Here is an 18,878-nt window from a genome sequence, read left to right on the forward strand (position 1 = left end):
CAAGCCATAATTCATCCAGTTTGTGGATGCCTAGTGGTTAAGGTGCTGGGCTAGAAACTAGGAGGCTGTGAGTTCTAGTCCCACCTTAGGCATGAAAGCTAGCTGGGTGACCTCGGACCAGTCCCCCTCTCTCAGCCCAAGAGCCAATCAGGCGTGGTAGAGTTCTAGTCCCGCCTTAGGCATGAAAGCCGGCTGGGTGACCTCGGACCAGTCCCTCTCTCTCAGCCCAACTCACCTCACAGGGTTGCTGTTGTGGGGAAAATAGAAGAAGGAAGGCGTATTTGGTATGTTTGCCCCTTGAGCTATTTATAAAAAAATTATAAAGGCAGGATAGAAAATAAAAGGACTAGTCATGCTTCAAACAAAGGAAAAGCTTTTCCACATGCAGCAAAGGGCTTTTGCTGATTGGATCACAGACACCCCTGATTTGCAAACTCCTTCCCTTGCAGAAACTTCTTAGAAACCAAATAGTGTTTGTATAACTTCAAAGTGAGAAAAAAAAAAACACAAGCTGTTCCTCACATGATAGGCTTCTGTCCCAAAGTGCACCCAACTTAAATTTCAGCATAAGGGAAAAGAGGAGGGAAGGAAACTGGACATGAAGGCAGGGGTAAACAGAGATAGAAAATTAGACTACAATGTTAAAGCTGCGCAAATGTTGAACAGTTAGAAAGCTGTAATGAGAGAGACCTTATCTCCTATATAGTATTTTCTTCTACCAAATTGTCCACATAAGCATATTATTTTTGGTGAGTGCTCCAGGGAAAAATTGTGAATTTTGCTCTTTTTTTTCTTCTCCTGAACATGGTCCACAGCATGCCATCTGGTACCCTTAGGGTAAACGGGAAGCTTTGCTGTTCTCTTGAACAAAACCTGGTTATTGCTCATAAATGCACAAACACGCAATCCACCCCAAGCAGCATGAGCTGGACTCAGGGTTTAAAAAACTGCTTTCCTAACCTCCAAAGTAGCTATGTAAGGGTAGCAAAGAAGCTTCCACACCAGAGAACTTGCATATCTTTATTACAACTAACTACTACTAACTACTTACTTAGGCTTCTGCTTCCCCTTTGCTCCAGGGAGTTCAGCAGTGCTCATGCAGCTCTTCCTCAGGCCAGGTTTTGCTTTAGGACCAGGAGGTTAATCCCAAGAAGGTGACCATCAAGAGAGAGGTCCTAAGCCCAGCAAGGTGGGAAGTGTTTGAAGAGGCAATCAGACAGAATTGAGGACGGCTGCTCTGCCTCGCCTCAACTCTCCACAGGAAAGCCGTTCTGCAGATCTACTCACTCTTAAAGGTATAACTTCAACTTGGGCACAACTGCTGGTGACAGCCTGGACACAGGCCATTTTCCTAGCAATAGTGCAAAAGTGATTGGCCATGGCTTCTAGGATATCTCATCTCCCACTCACTTGTTCCATTTCCCAATCTAACTGTCAGATTTTCAGACACTGCCCAAGTGGAAAGCGATCCCTGCCCCCCCAGCGAATGAATCACAGTCTTTGCTAACAAGGCTGGTTCAGATGAAAGAAGTAGTGGTATAGGAATTCCAGCAAGGGATACTTTCAGTTCAGAAGCTATGGATATGTTTGGGTAGTGACTTTTTCTCCAGTGGAGAAAGGAAACGGCTTTTTATATATAGATATTGCAGCTCTGGGTTGTTAACGTAACTGTTGCTTGAATGTGTACCGTCTGAGAACCAGCTCTCACACTAACCTAAGATGCTAGAAGTCACCCATCCAAGTCTAGTCCAAGCCTGGCCCTGCATAGCCTGACCAAGATTGGCCAAGATCAGCTGAGTGTTCACACCTGCTGTAACTCCTACAATGAAGTAAATCCTACTCAGTTCTGAGAATACATGTTCCCAATGGCATTAGCAAGAAACATTAAGCTTTCTTTAAACCAAGCCACACAACTATCTTTCGGGTCAAAAGACAAAAACGACCATGGATCCCATTTCAGTTTTAACTACAGTTAAAGGGATGAAGTCCAAGTGACACAATTATTCATTACATGCTTAACAGTTTCCTCTTTTGGCACTCCTTAGCTAGTTACTGGATCCACACATTTTCTAGGTTCACACATAAAGTTAACAAACCACAGAAAACTAGGGTTAAGACCAACCCAGCTGAACACAGGCGAATGCTTTCCGCTAATCTCATTAACAATATACCTTATAAGCAAGTCCACAATACAACCCTTGAAAGGAAAGTTCCCTTCACCTTTCCCCTCTGTCTCTTGCGATTAAGAAGGGAATCTTAAAACTCTTACAAGGAGAAGAGGATTAGCTCACCAGCGGCCAAGCGTTCCCGACCGTTGCTTAGCGAGCAGAAACTAACAAGCCTTCTCCTCAGGCGAAGTCTTTTCCCCTCCTTCAAGGTAACCGGAGCAACAGCTGGTCCAAATCCAGCCTGGGGAAACACACAAGGCAGAGCACGTTCCTTACCCTCATGAAGGCTGCAAAATCAGCTTCGCCGCGGAGCGAAATCCTCCGAGTAAGGAAGGATGGGACTGTTGGCCCAGAAAGACCCCCTGGAAAGGGGGAAAGAGGCTCTCCCCGGTTTGTTAAACCGGGCGCAAGGCTGTCACTTGGGGGAAATCAAGAGCGAAGTCAGAAGAAACGGGGCGGGTGGAGGAAGAGCGTCTGAGCTGCTGACCGAACACAGCCACGTTTCCACTCCCTTTCCCTCAAGCGGGTCGTTCTGATGCGCATTAAAATTACCTTCCTGGGGGATGAATTGATAGAGGACACAAGCTCTCTTGCTCAAACCAGAAAGGAAGAAAAGGGTTTACAGGAGGTGGTCGCCAGCCCCTCGTCTGAAAGCATCCCCATTAAACGACTCCGATGCCCACCCCGCCCAGTATTTACCCTTTACGCAAACCCACTCCGCGGGCGTTTGAAAGCAGCCGAAGGAGGAGAAGCAAAAAGAGACATGCCACCGGATGGAGCCGCCCCCACCCCTATTTACTTGCCTAACGAAGTTGGTTCCCCGTCTCTAGCAAGTTTCCTCTCTTCTCCCCCTCAGTTGCAGCGTGCGAAGCTTTCAACAGGGCGGAGGGAGCCCCGCTCATTTATTTCCTGGAGTTGTAAATTGGCGGCTAACACGACAGAGTTGCAACACGTCTGGAGGGGGAGGAGCTAGCTCAGGATTTCTGCATATGACAAGGCTGTCCTCCAATGGCAGCTGCGGGGGGGGTGGGCCGCGGCGGGGGTCATTAACATAAGGCGATTCCCTGAATGGGAGGCGAATCCTGCTGCGGATCCTTGGCTGAGCTTTGGGTCAAAGGGGGGAAGAGGAGGGGTGGGGTTAGGGGTTAGCGTTATTATGGGGGGGGGGGGTTGAAGGCCCGGGTCCCCCTAAGAAGTGGGGCATTTCTCCTCCAGTTGCATTGGCGCAGGAGGTGGGATCTGCAGATGAGAGGCGGCTTGGGATGTGTTCTGTCAAAGAATAAGATGTTATGTATCCATCCATGCACAGATTGTTTGCCATGCAAAAGTAGAATGTTTTGCATCTACACACACTCAAATTCACACAGAAACAAACAAACAAGACTGTTTATTTTAGTGGAACTTAAACTGTGGCCCTGAAGAAACCTGCACAGGTTTCATTTTCTGTACACAGGTAGTCCTCGACTTACTGCCATTCGTTTAGCCACTGTTCAAAGTTACGACGGCTCTGAAAAAAGTGACTTACGACCGGTCCCTGTATTTATGGCCATCACAGCAGTCACATGATCGAAATTCAGGCACTTGGCAAACAGCTCCTGGGGTCACATGATTGCCATTGCAACCTTCCCAGCCAGCTTCCAACAAGCAAAGTCAATGGGGAAGCCGGATTCGCTTAAAGACCGTGGCAAAAAGGTCATAAAATTGGGCGTGACTAACTGCCTTGCTTAGCAATGGTATTTCCAGCCCCAGTTGTGGTCATAAGTCAAGGACTACCTGAAGTCTTGTGGGGGGAGCACAATTTAAGAATAAACCAGCCAGTTAAAGAACAGCTTGACTGGTTTAGTTGGAAAAAGTGTGATCCAAACCAGTGTGATCCAATCCCATTTAACCTTTAAAGAAAAGAAATGAATCGCAACCCTTTGTCTACCACCTTAGTATCCGGTAAACCACCCCTGAATCTGTGTTTTGTTTTTTTGTGGAATTGAATGATAGAGTGGTGGAGTGAGCCTATACTGCCTAAGGTCCTGGAAATATTGCCTGTTGTGACATCTGGTGTGTTTTGTTGTTTATTCGTTTAGTCACTTCCGACTCTTCGTGACTTCATGGACCAGCCCACGCCAGAGCTTCCTGTCGGTCGTCAACACCCCCAGCTCCCCCAGGGACGAGTCCGTCACCTCTAGAATATCATCCATCCATCTTGCCCTTGGTCGGCCCCTCTTCCTCTTGCCCTCCACTCTCCCCAGCATCAGCATCTTCTCCAGGGTGTCCTGTCTTCTCATTATGTGGCCAAAGTATTTCCCCTGGTGTAGGGGACTGGATTTTGTGACTTCACAGCAACCTAGTCAAGAGATGGAAGGGTCTTTCCAGGGCAACAGATGGCACTTGTCTACCTGCCTCCCAACTTTTAAGGTCTCACTTCTGTTTATTTCAACCTACATGCTGGAAACTGGATCCTCCGTTATATTCAACAAGGAGATGTTTGATGCATAAATCATAAATCAAGTTAAAGTTGTTGCGGAGTAAAAACTGTAAAAAATGGTTTCTTCTTAAAAATCACAATAAATGTTTGATTTTGCAATGCTCCTCTGACCTTTGCTGTATTTTACTTACTTTACATAATATTTCTGAGTTCCTTTAACACAATTTAGTTACCAAGATCTGTTCTATGAGCTGGGGGAGAACCTGTGTGTGTGTGTGTGTGTGTGTGTGTGTGTATACTAGGCAACCCGTGACCTGTTGAGTCTTCATTTCGGAGATATTTCCTTACCAGATTCCTTGATGCCTTCAACAATGGCAGAGCTTCTAATGTCCTGCCTTCCCCGGAAAAGTTCTTTAAAATGCAGGGAGATATTCAGAGATGCATCTGGCTTACAAATAGCCACGCCATTCCTACTGAACCCAGGCAAACTTCAGGAGATGACCACAGGAAATGTTTTATGACACTTTGTATTATGTCATAACATGTTTTATGATGATTTTGATATCATAATATGTTTTATAAAATTTGCTGAATTTCAATCCCACAAGAGTCATGGGTCCCGGATTTCAGATGCATTATTTAAGTTAGTCCATTTGAGGTCTCTTGGTTCAAAAATTGTTGCCCAACAATGCACCGTTTCAACCAGTTAAAGGTTACACAAAGGCAGTTTTAGTTGTGTGTGTGCGTGTGTATGGAATCATGGAGAGAGCTGGCTTATGGGATCGCCAAGGTCCGGATACGACTGAATGGATCATTCGATTTGATTCGTGCATATATGCCATTCCTTCAAGTTTAATTCCCTTCCCCCTCTTTTAAAAGATCATCATTTAAAAGAGTATTATTTACCTAACTTTGTTTCCATTCCTTGTTTGCTTTCCCAACTGTTGCTTCATTTTCTTGGGATACTGTTCCCCCCCCCCCCCAATGCACAGGAAAAGGATTTACCTCCATCTTTGAAACAAACCAAGGAATGAAGTGACAGTCACCATTTTTTCTAACATGTTTGCTTTATTGAAAAATTAAACCACAGTCTCTCTTTTATGTACATACAGTGATATCATGAAGGACTTCCCCATTAGTGGCTGGGGACCAATGAGAAAGCAGAGGAGAACATCTGGGGAACATCACTGGGGAGGGGTCACAAGGATGAAACCCTAAAACATCAGAACTGGTGTCCCCTGATGGTTCTACCTCCCTCCATTAGCACCCAGATCTCCTGCCAAAATCACTGGGACCCTGCAGCGGTTGTAAAACGTTCCCAAAAGATACAAGGGGAAGAAGCTAGGAAGAGCTAAGAGGGAAAGCCGGTTTTCAGGCAGGTGACTTGCCGAGTCATTCCAACACAGAGGCAACGAAGTAGAGACAGGTGAGCAAATTGGTGGCTTACCAACCAGTTAAGGATGATACCTGGGAAAAAAAGGATGATCAGCTTCGCTCCCACATTCTCCCTGCAAGGCTGATCAAGGCTGGGAAGCCTTTAGAAGTGGGGGCACTTAGCAGAGAAATTGCATCAAGCAGAGGTCAATCCAATCCAAAGCCTGCTTGGTGGGAAATCCCCTGTGTGTTCTGTATTCTGTCCCCCCTATGCTATGCCTGGGTGCACGTGTGCGCGCGCAACTGGACGCATTAGGCATCTCATAACCCTGTTCTTTCCCTCCTCCTCTTTGTCATTTGGCTTTGGGGCCTTCCACTTGCCCCATCCCTAAAGTGCCACGTTGAATTCCGTGACAAGGAAATCAACATAGTCCCTGTCCTTCGTTTTGAAAGCCTCGGCGATGATGCGAGCTGCTTCGCGGTGCTCCTTCCCACGGAGGGCCGTGCCATTCACTTCCAGGATCACTTGACCCACCTTCAACTTCCCGCAGTTGTGAGCCGAACCGCCCTTCTGTGGCACAGAAAGACAGAAGTTCAAGAGTTTTGCTGTCTCGAGTTGGGGGGGAGTTTATCTCAAAGGTACACCCATTTCTCTGGCTCTTCAAGATCAAAACTGGGCTACGAGCAAGGCTATGGGGAAACCTTCTGCCCTTTTCTAACAGTTCTTGCAAAAGAAAATTTACTTTTATATGCTTTCAGAGGAGAAGGGAATCCTGGGCAATTTTCATGGGATGACATTGCACTCTTGCATTTAATTACAAGGTGGGCAAAGGGGGCATCTGAAGATCCAATCCTTTATGGTCAACCTTCCCTCCAGCGGTCTGTAGCCTCCCTGGCTGCCTGCACTTCAAGAGAAGACATCACAAGGGAAGTCTTTCCAAAAGGCTTTTTTCCCCCCAGATCAGGAAAGGGGGGCAGCCACAGAGGCCACCAAAGGAGGGGAAGATCCGTGGCAGGAAATGTTTACCAGAGGCCACCAAAGGAGGGGAAGAAAATGAACCCTAAAATGCCATCCCAAAGAAATGTGGAAGAAAATCACTTTGCGCGCAAGGTGAATAAACCGGGGCTGCTTTCCCCTGGGAAGTAAACCTTTGGCAAGCTGCAAGGGAGTTTCCGATGCCCCAAAAGTTCAGCAGGCATTAATAGGGGAGAGTTTGGAGAATTGGGTGGGCCCAGAGTTCTCTCGAATCCTTGAGGATTTTCTGAGTTCGTACCTGGATGGTGACAATTCGAGGCAGTGGCTGCCGAGTGTTTGCTCCCCCTTCAATGGCTATGCCCAGGGTCGGTGCACTCTTCGACACCCGGATTAGATGGGAAGTCGGCTCCAGAAGTCCTGGCTGGAGAAAGACAGAGAAGGAAGGCATCGGTAGAGGATGGGCAGGGCCTGGCATGAGAATGGGCATGGGGAGCTTGCATCTAAACTCTTCTTTAATAAGGGGCAAGGAGAGAAAGAGGAATGAAGGATGCATATTTTAACCGCCTCCGTGTGTCTGCACAGGCTCCTGAGAGCAATGCTCTTCTTGCAAACGGAATAGCTTTGCAGGAGATGGAAATCATTCAGACTGTTATCCTTTTGTGTATACTGTTCAAATGTGGAAAGACAATGCTGCCCTCTAGTGGACAAACCTGTTCTTGCCACCTTTAATGTCTGCCAAGGTAGATGCTGTCATTCATAAGCCTGAAATAATAAGACTAATTATTTTATTAATATCCATATTTAATCTCATAGTGACCTTATCTTATATAAATCATAAGAACATATTTCATATTGATTTTTCACCCCTTCTCCTTGTCTAAGAGCCAGTTTGGGGTAGTGGTGAAGGCACCAGGCTAGAAACCAAGAGGTCTTGAGTTCTAGTCCTGCCTTAGGCATGAAACCAAAGGGCCAGTCCCTCTCTCTCAGCCCTGGGAAGGAGGCAATGGCAAACCACTTTTGAAATCTTGCCAAGAAAACTGCAGGGACTTGTCCAGGCAGTCTCCAGGAGTCAAGACTGAGTTGAAGGTGCGTTCGTGTGCACGCACACATATACACCGTGGAACCCAGAGGCATTCTTGGGAATAAAATTGGTCCTCAGAGTTGATGCCTGGCTTCACAGCAGGCTGGCTGACTGTTTGAGAATTAAATCATATTTTTAAAAATGTTCCAGTAGGTAGCCACACCATTTTTGAGGGGACCGGGAGAATAAGCAGGGTCAACTCTGATCACCACATGGATGGGAGATCAGCAGGAAATCACAGCCAATCACCTTCCTATTGTTGCGGAGAAAAGTGTCTGTAATCGTCCCCATGGGATGAGCTTGATTTGAAGGCATGATTATTGTTTTTTTGAGAAAATATAATCAAGTGGGGGCAAGGAACTGGGCCAGCCCCCAGGGTACCCTGCCTCCTTTGCCTGTTGCTGCTGCTCCTACCCAAGTGATGCCTCACCGGCTTGGGTCCTGCCTCTACTGCTCCACCCACTCTGGGGACCTCCTGTGGGCTTCGTGGTGGGCCCTGCAACAGCTGATTCCTCTCTTTGGTGCCAAGCTCCGCTTCTCCAAGATCAACGCCGCTGTCCTCACTGAGGGTCTGCCCGCTGTCTGAAAGCTGGGACAGCGTGGATGCTGGGATGGGAAACGGTGAGAGACAAGCTGTTAGGGAAGCAGCAGAGGAGAGAAAGAAAGTGGGTGGTGCTGAGAACTAAGACAGATCCCGAGCATGCTCCATGCAAAGTTTTAAATGCTGCCTCAGGAAAACCACAGGGAAATTAATGGGGCTGCTTCTGCTGTTACCCTGGGGGTCGAGCAAACCTTAATTTCTGGGGAGCTGAGCACAGGGTCTCAATATGAGCCAGCAGTGTGATGCTGCTGCAAAAAAGGCAAATGAAGTTTGGATTGCCTCTGCAGCAACAGTTTCCAAAGATGACACGTAATGCTCATTAGGAGATGCTGGGGATAAACAAAAGATATCAGGCAGATTTAGGTCTTCCAAGTCAGCCTTCTCAGTCTTCCATTCTTGAAGATCAGCACAGCCATCAGAGGTTAGGCTGGCTGGGATGTGTGACAGGGCTGTCTAGGTGCCAGCAATCAACTTGGAGGATTTCCTTCCCCAAGATATCTGATTCACTCTCTTTATATCAGCACATAAACCTGCAGAGTTTTGATTTTTGCCTTCCCTTCTTTCCCACACACTTTATGCAATGTCAGAATCAGGCTGTCAATCTTAGTTCAATTTAATTCAGTTCAATTCAGGTTTGTTTGTTTTCCTCTTTGTTGATTGGGGGCCTGTTTAATATTCAGTTTTGCAAACCCCTGAACAAGGGATGGATAATATTTTCATTACAGGAGGAAGGTAGCTTGGCTGACTAGTGTGCATAAATAAATAAATTCTGCACAGCAGTGATGCATAAATACTTGTGTGTTTGAACGAAAATACACCAGCTGCATCCCCTGTTCTCTTAGCTGAAAGAGACCCATGAGCCAATTCACTTCTCTTCTCGTTGAATATATTCTCAATTGCAAACCTGCCAGCAAGAATTGTTCTTCCATTGCCCCCTCCCACTTCACTGATTGTGCACTAGCTATGTTAGGAGGTACTAGCTTAGGAAGGAAGGAAGGGAGGGAGGGAAGATCAGGGAAGGAAGGAAGGAAGGAAGGAAGGAAGGAAGGAAGGAAGGAAGGAAGGAAGGAAGAGAGAAGGAAGGAAGGAAGGATCAGAGAAGGAAGGAAGGAAGGATCAGAGAAGGGAGGGAGGGAGGGAGGGAGGATCAGAGAAGGAAGGAAGGAAGGAAGGAAGGATTAGAGAATGAAGGAAGGGAGGGAGGAAGGATCAGAGAAGGAAGGAAGGAAGGATCAGAGAAGGAAGGGAGGGAGGGAGGATCAGAGAAGGAAGGAAGGAAGGAAGGAAGGAAGAGAGAAGGAAGGAAAGAAGGATCAGAGAAGGAAGGAAGGATCAGAGAAGGGAGGGAGGGAGGATCAGAGAAGGAAGGAAGGAAGGAAGGAAGGAAGGATCAGAGAATGAAGGAAGGAAGGAAGGATCAGAGAAGGGAGGGAGGGAGGGAGGATCAGAGAAGGAAGGAAGGAAGGAAGGAAGGAAGAAAAGAAACACCTTCAAAGGAATGAAGTGGTCACCTCTGGCTTGAGGCAGTGGCTTGACTTCATTCACATCCGGTTCTCCATTCGTCCGATGAACTTCCACCATGATAAAGTGCTGGGTCCCCACTTCAAAACCGCCCTTCTCCCTGGGAGGGGAAGGAACTGGGTGGGTGGGAGGGGGTGGAGGGGAAGGGGAATGGAGGCTTGAGGATGCGCCAACAGTCTCGGGGGAGGAGTGTTTCAACCGAGTGGGCGACTGGATCCGAGGGAAGGGCCCAATTGGGGGCTGGTTGATCAGCAGCAAACGGGCCTCCATGGGCTTCCTAGAAGTGCGAGTAGCTGGAGAGACTGAAGCATAGATGGTGCTGGAGACGGAGTCCTCCATGGAAGAGGCAGAGGCAAGGCTGCTGGTATCCTTCTCAGAGAGGCTGGAAGATGGCATGGGGCTCTGGGGAGCCAGGAAGAACAGGCCTGACTGGGAGGATTCAGAAGACCCCAAAACATTTTTGTGCGGTTGGTCTGAAAGGTCTGGCAGGGTCTGAGAGGAGGGGGCAGGAGGTGAGGCTCTGAAAGCTGGAAGTTCTCCGTGGAAAGAGGAGACATCATCCTAAACAGGGAGGAACGGACGAAAGAACATTCAGATATGTCTACAAGATCAGGAGCGCGCAACCTTTTTTCAGACTCAGGGCCATCCTTCAATTTTGAGTGGTACATCAGGGGTTCATATTCCAAATGTGGGAAGGACCCTGTCAGAAACAAGCATTGATTTTAGTTGAATGTTAACTACATGAAATGGATGCAGCTCACATAATTGCACTACGTATTTAATCTCTGGTCACATTAATGGCTACACTTCAGTGACAAACTATGAATTTGGTCATTGGGGCTTAAATAATCCATGCCTGAGTGGGATGCTAGAACTAGACCTGGGACATCAGTCTTGTAGGCTGGGCTTCCTTGGGAAGTAACTCTGTCATTTTAAGGCTCTGCAGAGACTGGTGATCTAAATGGGATGTACAATAAGGTCATCTGCTCTCTGCCCCCACCCCCACCTGCACAATTTCCATGTCAGTGCAAGTGCATTTAGCACAAGGAAGTGGTGAGATGAATGCGGGGTGGCATTAGGTGCATATGTGGATAACCAAAAGGCAACTATTTCATACATCAGCACGCCCAGATCTCTTAAAGCTTGGGTAGCAATCCAGAGGAGAGGCCCATGAGATGATCTCTTACCAGGGAGACGTCAGGTAAGGCATTGACCCTGGTTTGGCTTCCACTCCTACCCCCATCTGAAGAGTTCTGGCAACCAGGGAAAGACAAGGAATGTGATGTTACAATGGGATCCAACCACACATTATGGAAGCTCTTCTTCTGCTTCCCAGCCATTCAGGATTGTTCTACCCCTCCCTAATAAAAATTGGACTTCCCCCCAAGCTCTATCTTGTATTGGGCTGATATCAACAGCAGTAGGCATTGGAAATAGAGAACATTGTGGTTTTAAATAAAATACCCATATCATTGCTCTTCTAAGGCCAAACAGGGTGGAGTGGGCACTTTGCTGTTGCACCACACCTGTGAAATTCCAGAAGCAACCGGTTGGCCAATATTTCTAATAGTCACAGTAGAGTTTGAACTTGCAAGGAAGTTCTTATTACCTCCTTGCCTCTTCCATAGCAAAGTTGCCCCCAGCTGTTCCAGGATGTTTTCTGCTTGGAGAACAAGATTTAAATGGGTGTGGAAATGAAAATGTCTCCTGTGCATTTGTTTTAGCACTTGAGCTTCTGAATCAACTTTTCCTAGGGCCAGATTTTCAAAGGACGAGAAATTTCAGAAGTCTCTCCTGGGTGGAGTGTGGAGTTCTTTTACATAATGACCAGTGGGCCAAAGTGGGTGTGGGAATGTTCTGGCTTTCATTATGCCATCATAAACCTGCAACCTTCTTCTCATCCATTTGACCTCAAAGGAAGACATGAGAATACTCTTCCCATGGACCTTTTACAGATTGGGAAGCATAAGCAGGCAGGATAGCTGCCCTGGATAGGTCATACAAAGCTAAAACACCATCAGCAGCACTCGTCCACCTTTGAAAATTGTTTAAGAAACGATCAATCACCCCGGGGATAAAGTAGACAAGGAGGCCCACTCACATCTATTGTGCTAGGGAAGACATTTTTCAGAAAGCCAGAGAACCCATTTTGACACAGTATCCTTCAATAAACAAGTCAACAAACAAATAAAATGCTTCCTCTTCCCTGACATTTACAGCATTTCTTTTCAAGGTCATCCTTCTCTCCCCCTTCCTTGCTCCCGCCTTGCAAGTTTAATTATAACCCAAAATGCCATTATCAAATGTCAAAATAGAACAGAGAAGGAACTGACAGAATCAGGGGATGCCAAAGAAAAGGAGCAAATGTTAGCAGAGGGTATTCAGCTGCATGGCAGGAGAAGGAGGGGTGCAGCCGTCAGTCAGGAAGATATACTGATGGCTCAGGAGAAAACACGGGGAGAGGCGTAAGACAGAATGAACTGTTGAGAAAAGCAATCTCTTCTGGATGATGTAATTCACTTGGAGGAATTTGCTACAGAGTCAGTCTTGTGTACAAGCAAGCAGGTTAGGATTCAACTCTACACCCAAATGCTTTGATTAGAAACCAGATTAAGGTGGGGGAAAACAGCAAGAAAGTGCTTGGGGAAGGTTCCACATATTAAGGAAGGGTAAGGGTTAGATGTCTTCTCTGCCGAGTTGGGCCATCACCTGACAAGGGCCATTTTAATACATTTTAAACTTGGGAAGCCTTAAAATGTCTTTCCCCAAAGGGGAAAAGTGTTTGGTTTTCTAACTCACTCTCAAGGGGCTTTTAAATGTCTTCAAATTTCTTCTGGCATGTTTGCAAGTCTAAAGCCTTACGTTCATATAAATGCATGCATGCATACATACACGTGTATTGCAATCACTCTTGATCCAACCTCACTCTGAGATTTTTTAAAAAATTAAAATATTCAAATGTGCATTTCAAACCGTTGAATCAATTAGATGTTGGACTTTTGAACTGCCTTGGAAAAAACATGATTTGTGTGTATGCAAAAATCCACTGGATTGCTGAACTGGGTCCAACTCTTTCTGAATGAGCTGGAAGGCCTCCAAGCCAATGCGATGCCTCGAGTCACTTCAACAATTCCATTAAAACGTTCGCTTTGAAGAAAATCTCTTTCAAATGGTACCTCCCAACCGAAGAACATCCTCACTGCAGTCTGTCTGTCTACCTACCTACCTATTGTGGTGGCCACAACGATCTGTCTGTCTGTCTATCTATGTATCGATCATCTATCATCTTTCATTATCCATCTACATATTTATCTCCCATTTCTCTATCATTTTGGCCATTTCATAATTAAGGCAAATCCAAAAACTATTCCCCACTCATGACAACTTCACATCTTTCTTCTCTTTTGAAAATCATTTTCTTCTAACTCAAATCTCCTCACCCGGCTTAACCTAAGTCACAATCTACCTCTACTTGATGCACAAGAGGGCAGTCACTCACTTTTCACAAAATCTGAGAAACCTCAGGAAGAGTCATAAAGAAAGAAAGAAAAAAAAATCTTGTGTCTTTTGCTCGTTGTGGCTGGCACAGTTTTAAAGTCAATTTGGGAAGCAATGGACCTCTGTGATCAGCCTGAGCCCCTTTCAATTAGTACAAAACACCATTAACTTCCTGCTAATAAGACATGACAGTGATTTGAGAAATCCTTAAGAGGAGTGTCACAAGGGCCAAGCTGGGCTACAAGGTTTGTGTTTGGCAGACATGGAGAGCAAGAAGCAAAAAGGAAATGATTTTTCAGGCAATGATAAACCACTAGCAGCAAAACTGGGCAATGAATGAAATACTGATTTGGTGAAACAGGGCTGAAAGCACAAGTAGAATCCACGCTGTAAGGAGAACAAAACACTGCAGGAAAATATTTGCCAACAAGTGCAGGGAACCTGCAGGAATTTGTTCAATCTTTCCTACCTCCCCCCGCTTTTTAAAAATTAAATTCTCAAGTTTTGGATTATTAGACAGATCAGGATGCATCTGAATGCCATCAGACAGTGCATTTCTCCAAATTTTGCAGTGCAATTATATGCTCCAAGAAGAATGCACAAAAACAGGCATTTTAGGGAGAAAGCAATCCCAAGCTCATCATTTAGAGGCAGCTTCCCTAGATGTTTTAAATTATGGCTCTCGCCATGGGAACCCAGGAGCCCAGTTCACCACCTTCTTTCACTTGGTCTTGATTGTTTGATTATGTGCCATCAAGTTGTTGTCGACTCTTAGCGGCCACACAGATAGATCTTCTCCAGGATGATCAATCCTCAGCCTGATCCTTCAGCTCTTCCAGTGGTCCACCCATTGCCACTGTAACTGAGTCCCTCCACCTTGCTGCTGGGCATCCATTCCCTTTCCTTCCACCTTTCCCAGCATTAGAGCCTTCTCCAGAGATCCACTTGGTATAGTGAACCCCAATTTCACCTGGGACCATGATGGCCCTGAGTCTCCTTTCTGGATTCCGCAGCCCAACCCTTCAGGTACCTTTCAAACACGCACCGTAGAAAAATCCCCTTTGTGAATTGCTTACCTCCATCAAATCAATCAGCCACAAGAGTCTCTCCTGGCAACGTGGGTTGAGCAAACATGGAAACAGCATGACATAAATAAAAAAGGTGCAGAGAAAGCAATAGGTTAGAAGCTAGAAATGAAAAGCAATATAAACTAATACCGGGCAGAATGATTTCCTTGCATCGTTTCTCCTCGTGATTCTCATTGCCTCTGATGAAAGTGGATTGGCCTTCAACATGTCTTTCCAGGGGAAGAGAAATACAGTGAAATGTGACGGGTTTGTATTTATTTGATCGCAAGGTGGCCGAGCTATCGCTGAGGGAAAGACATTTGCTCATTTTTTCCCCCTGCCACTAACCAACTTTGATTCGAATGGCCGCAGGTTTCAAACTGTTTGAGCTGTTTTTATATGGCTGGGTTGGTGATCCAAGAAAAGGAGAGATTAGACTTGATTTTGTTTTAGCTTATCGATTTGATTGCCCTTTGCCTGCTTTCTTCTTTTCATGCTGGGAATGGTTTGGCAGAAAGGCAGGACGAGGAGCAAAGAATGTCTCTGGGGAGGAAGTGGAGAGAAAGAGAAAGTTCACCTCCCTCTCGCTTTATCAGAGGCCTTTAGGAACGTAACTGCACAAAACTGGTGGGCAGTTGATCCAAGGTGGTTAAAGGCAGGCTTTGTTTACACAGTAGAATATTAACAGGGAGGGACTCACTCCTCTACCATTTGGGATGCCTGCTAATTTGAACAGCCTCCAGAATAAGATGAAGACCAATTTATGAAAGATAATTGTTTCATGACAGGAGACAGAAGCAGAACATCTGACTGAATGCTATCTGCTTCTTCCTGTTTGTGGGTTTTCCAAAGGCCACTGTGGGAAAACAAATGGAGATTGAACAGCCCTTTGGTTTTGCTCCGTTAAGAATCTTCCTAGGTGCTTCAGTTCCTTGGTAGCAAAAAGTCAGGAGGAGTCATTTTATTGGTATTTTATTGAAAGGCATAATAAAGGTTTTGCGGGCTGCAACTCCCATCATTGGACACATTAGAAAGCTTATGCCTTTGAATAAAATTTATTAGCTGGAAAAGGTGCTCCCAGACTCCTCCAGATTTTCTGCTGCCAGAGACTAACACAGATCTCCTCCTATAATACGTTCCTTGGTGGTACCGTGCTTTCAGGATTGTGATATGTGTGTACCCCTTTAAAATGAGAGGCACCCTCTACATTGGAGGAGGCAGTGCATGGTTTGCATCTACAGAAGGGCAATAATGGACTCTCAACTTAGCACTCATGTCTTGCCTGAAGTCTTCTCAAGAACACCTGGCTTGTAGATGGGGAACAAAGCTGCTGGACTAAACCGGCTTTGGTGGGATCCAACGGTGCTCTGCTCCAACCAACACACCATCTTTCTAGCATTAAAAGGACCACATTCAACCCTCCATTCACAGTTGCCCCAAATACCCACCTCTTGGCAGTGTCTTCTTTCACGCGCACACATTCGGCAACTTGTTTCACCAAGCAGCCTTTTGCTTCCCAAGCTTGCTAATGAGGCTTTGATGAAAGGTGTTTTTATTACTAGCAAATTGATTTCATGGCCCTCAGGGCTGCACATTTAAAAAGGTAATTATCCTAACTTCGTTTGGCACTGGCTGACAGGGAGGGGAAAGGGGAAACAGGAGAGGCTGGCAGAAAATCCAGGTGTTGTCTTGATTTCCTGGAAGGAGTTGATTTTCCCCTTACAAGTCCTTGTCCCAGTGGCTTTTATCCACGGGAATGCTCAAATTGTGTCCCCCGCATCTATTTTTTATGTAATTGGGAGACAAATCTTGGAATGTGGGGAAGAAGTGGCTGGCCGTGGGAAAATGAATTGTGTCTTTTCCTTGCTGCTTCTCCCCAATCCCCTTGCACTCGCTACCAATCCTTTCCTCTGGAAAAAAAAAGTTTTTTAAATGTTTGTACATTTTAAAGTGACTGCACAGTATATAAACAGGCAGCAACCCCTCACCTCCTCACCCTGATGATGTTACCTAGCTGGGTAATGAAACGTCTGCAAGCAAACAGCCCGGCTCAGAGACCACCGAGGACCCCACATGCTTTTAACTGGACAATCATGGGCTCCCATGCATTCAATTTGTCTTAACTAACTCTTCAGCAACGTCTCAGCACCTGAGCTCCCATTCACTTAGGTTTTTTTGCAGTCCATGGCATCCAGTGGCTACTGAATTTTCCATAATGCACCTGGCGTGAAATGTTGCTCAGGGATGTGGTGGGTTTGAGACAGGCACTCATCACTGCTAAGAGCATGCTGGTTTTACCTGTTGTCGTGATGGACTATAATAACATGGCTGGTTCTCAGGGAGGAGGGAGCACATTTCGAGGAGGGGAGTGAGATAAGAGAAAACAGTCCAGGGAGGAATGTGGGAAGGCTGAGAGATTTAGAGTAGCCCTGCCCTAAACCCTCCCAAGTTATTTCCCCTTAGGTTAGATAGAAGAGCTTCAGTCTGGTAAGATTCTGTCTATATGGTATGAGCAAATAAAGAACTGAGGTTTGGCTGGGTTGATTTTTTGTCATTCTTGGGCCTGGCAGTTGTGGAAGAACGCTTTGCCCATAGACCTGTCCACACAGGTGGCCCCTCTCCCCCAAGGAAACTCCTAATTGACTCGATACGGACTCCCCTGCTCTGCAGACTTCCATAACATATAAAGTGATACTGGGCATCGAGTGCCAGCATTTGAGACCTCAGCATGAGACAGAGAAAGGAGCGTACCTACCCGAGCTGAACTAACTGTGGTGGACGTGAAATGGCTTTCAGCGGACAAGGCAGAATCGCTGTAGGACGTCATGGAGAAAGAGTCCGTTCCTGTCCCCGTCCCTGTCCCCGAGGGCTGCCGGGCCTTCATGAATTCTATTTCCCTCTTAAGAACCAGGTTGTCAAAAGGGTCGAGATCTTGTGGAGATATCACCCCTCTGACCTCTGACAAGAGGGAGAACTGCAGAACCAAGATGGGAAGATGGAATGTTGAAACAGAATCTGCTGGAAGGATAACACGTATCCATGCGTATACACACATCACTGGAGCTTTTGTCTTTCTCCACTCTTCTGATTGCTCCAGGCTTCCTACTCCAGCTTATCATGCAGCAATGAGTACAGGTAGTCCTCACTTAACAACCATTCATTTAGTGATGGTTCAGACTTACAACGGTGTTGGAAAAAAAAACCTACGGCCGGTTCGCACACTTATGACCATCGCAGCATCCCATGGTCACATGATCACCATTTTCGACCTTCCCAGCTGGCTTCTGGCAAGCAAAATCAATGGGGAACCGTGTGATTTGCTTAACAACCATGCGGTTCGCTTAACGCCTGCAGTGATTTGCTTAACCACCACCACAAAAAAGGTCATAAAATCAGGTTGGATTCAGTTAATGATCGCTTCACTTAGCAACCAAAATGCCAGTCCCAATTGTGATCGTTAAGTGAGGACTGTCTGTATTACTCTTTTTAAACTTTATAGTGAATGCGCATGGTGGGATTCTGCAGTGATATTTTGCATATGAAGCCCTTCCATGCACATTTAACCTATGAACAGGGCAAGGCCCATGCAAATTGCATAGCAATAGGCTCTGTAGACCCCATCAGGGATCCTGCCCATTCAAAGATGTCTCATTGCATACATGAAGCTGGTGTGCTTCAGCACTTTCACAGATTCTGTTGTATGAAGTCATGGAGGTGGTGGAGGCCAATCAAAGCAAGGCAATATTACCCCTTTTTCCTGCATTCAATACGGCTTGTTAGCCCAGAGAGTGCAAAGCCAGGAAGTCATGCCAATCTCCAGTTCTGCAAGTCCTTAAACCCTGATGAGTGATCCCTGTTTCCCCAGCTAACCTTGGCGGGGGTGTTGAGCAGTTCAAAGAGAGCCATGACAAGGGAATCAACTGAGATGTTGTTTTCCTTGTATTCATCCAGGTAGTACACCATGGTGGTTCTCTCGGGCTCATTGAGGAGGTGGCGTGCATGTTCCTCCAGCATCACACGGTGTTGGTTCACCAGGCTACTCAATGTCACCTGAGACCCGGCAAGGCCTTTATAGAATGATGGCTAGGAGGAGAGGAACACAGAACAGCTTTGGAGAATTAATTAAGATGACACAAACCACAGCCCATTCATTAATGGACACTTGGTGTAAGT

General features: G+C 46.2%; 2 protein-coding genes across 2 annotated transcripts in view; both read right to left on the minus strand.

Moving 5' to 3' along the window:
- Positions 1 to 3,091, minus strand: part of AKNA (AT-hook transcription factor) — a 28,013-nt gene extending 24,922 nt beyond the window's left edge. Inside the window, exon 1 of the mRNA XM_063316463.1 lies at positions 2,968 to 3,091. The gene's annotated coding sequence lies outside the window, so the exon portion shown is untranslated. The remainder of the gene's footprint in view (positions 1 to 2,967) is intronic.
- Positions 3,092 to 6,294: 3,203 nt separating this feature from the next.
- WHRN (whirlin) overlaps positions 6,295 to 18,878 on the minus strand; it is a 47,612-nt gene continuing 35,028 nt past the window's right edge. Inside the window, exons 7-14 of the mRNA XM_063316025.1 lie at positions 18,576 to 18,788; positions 17,461 to 17,679; positions 14,715 to 14,747; positions 11,328 to 11,393; positions 10,131 to 10,701; positions 8,449 to 8,651; positions 7,236 to 7,358; positions 6,295 to 6,532 (exon numbers count right to left, since the gene is read on the minus strand). Of these exons, the coding sequence (XP_063172095.1) occupies positions 6,350 to 6,532; positions 7,236 to 7,358; positions 8,449 to 8,651; positions 10,131 to 10,701; positions 11,328 to 11,393; positions 14,715 to 14,747; positions 17,461 to 17,679; positions 18,576 to 18,788 (1,611 nt within the window). The 3' untranslated portion in view covers positions 6,295 to 6,349. The remainder of the gene's footprint in view (positions 6,533 to 7,235; positions 7,359 to 8,448; positions 8,652 to 10,130; positions 10,702 to 11,327; positions 11,394 to 14,714; positions 14,748 to 17,460; positions 17,680 to 18,575; positions 18,789 to 18,878) is intronic.

Source organism: Candoia aspera, chromosome 16, assembly GCF_035149785.1.
Source record: "Candoia aspera isolate rCanAsp1 chromosome 16, rCanAsp1.hap2, whole genome shotgun sequence".
In the NCBI taxonomy this organism is placed as follows: Eukaryota; Metazoa; Chordata; class Lepidosauria; order Squamata; family Boidae; genus Candoia; species Candoia aspera.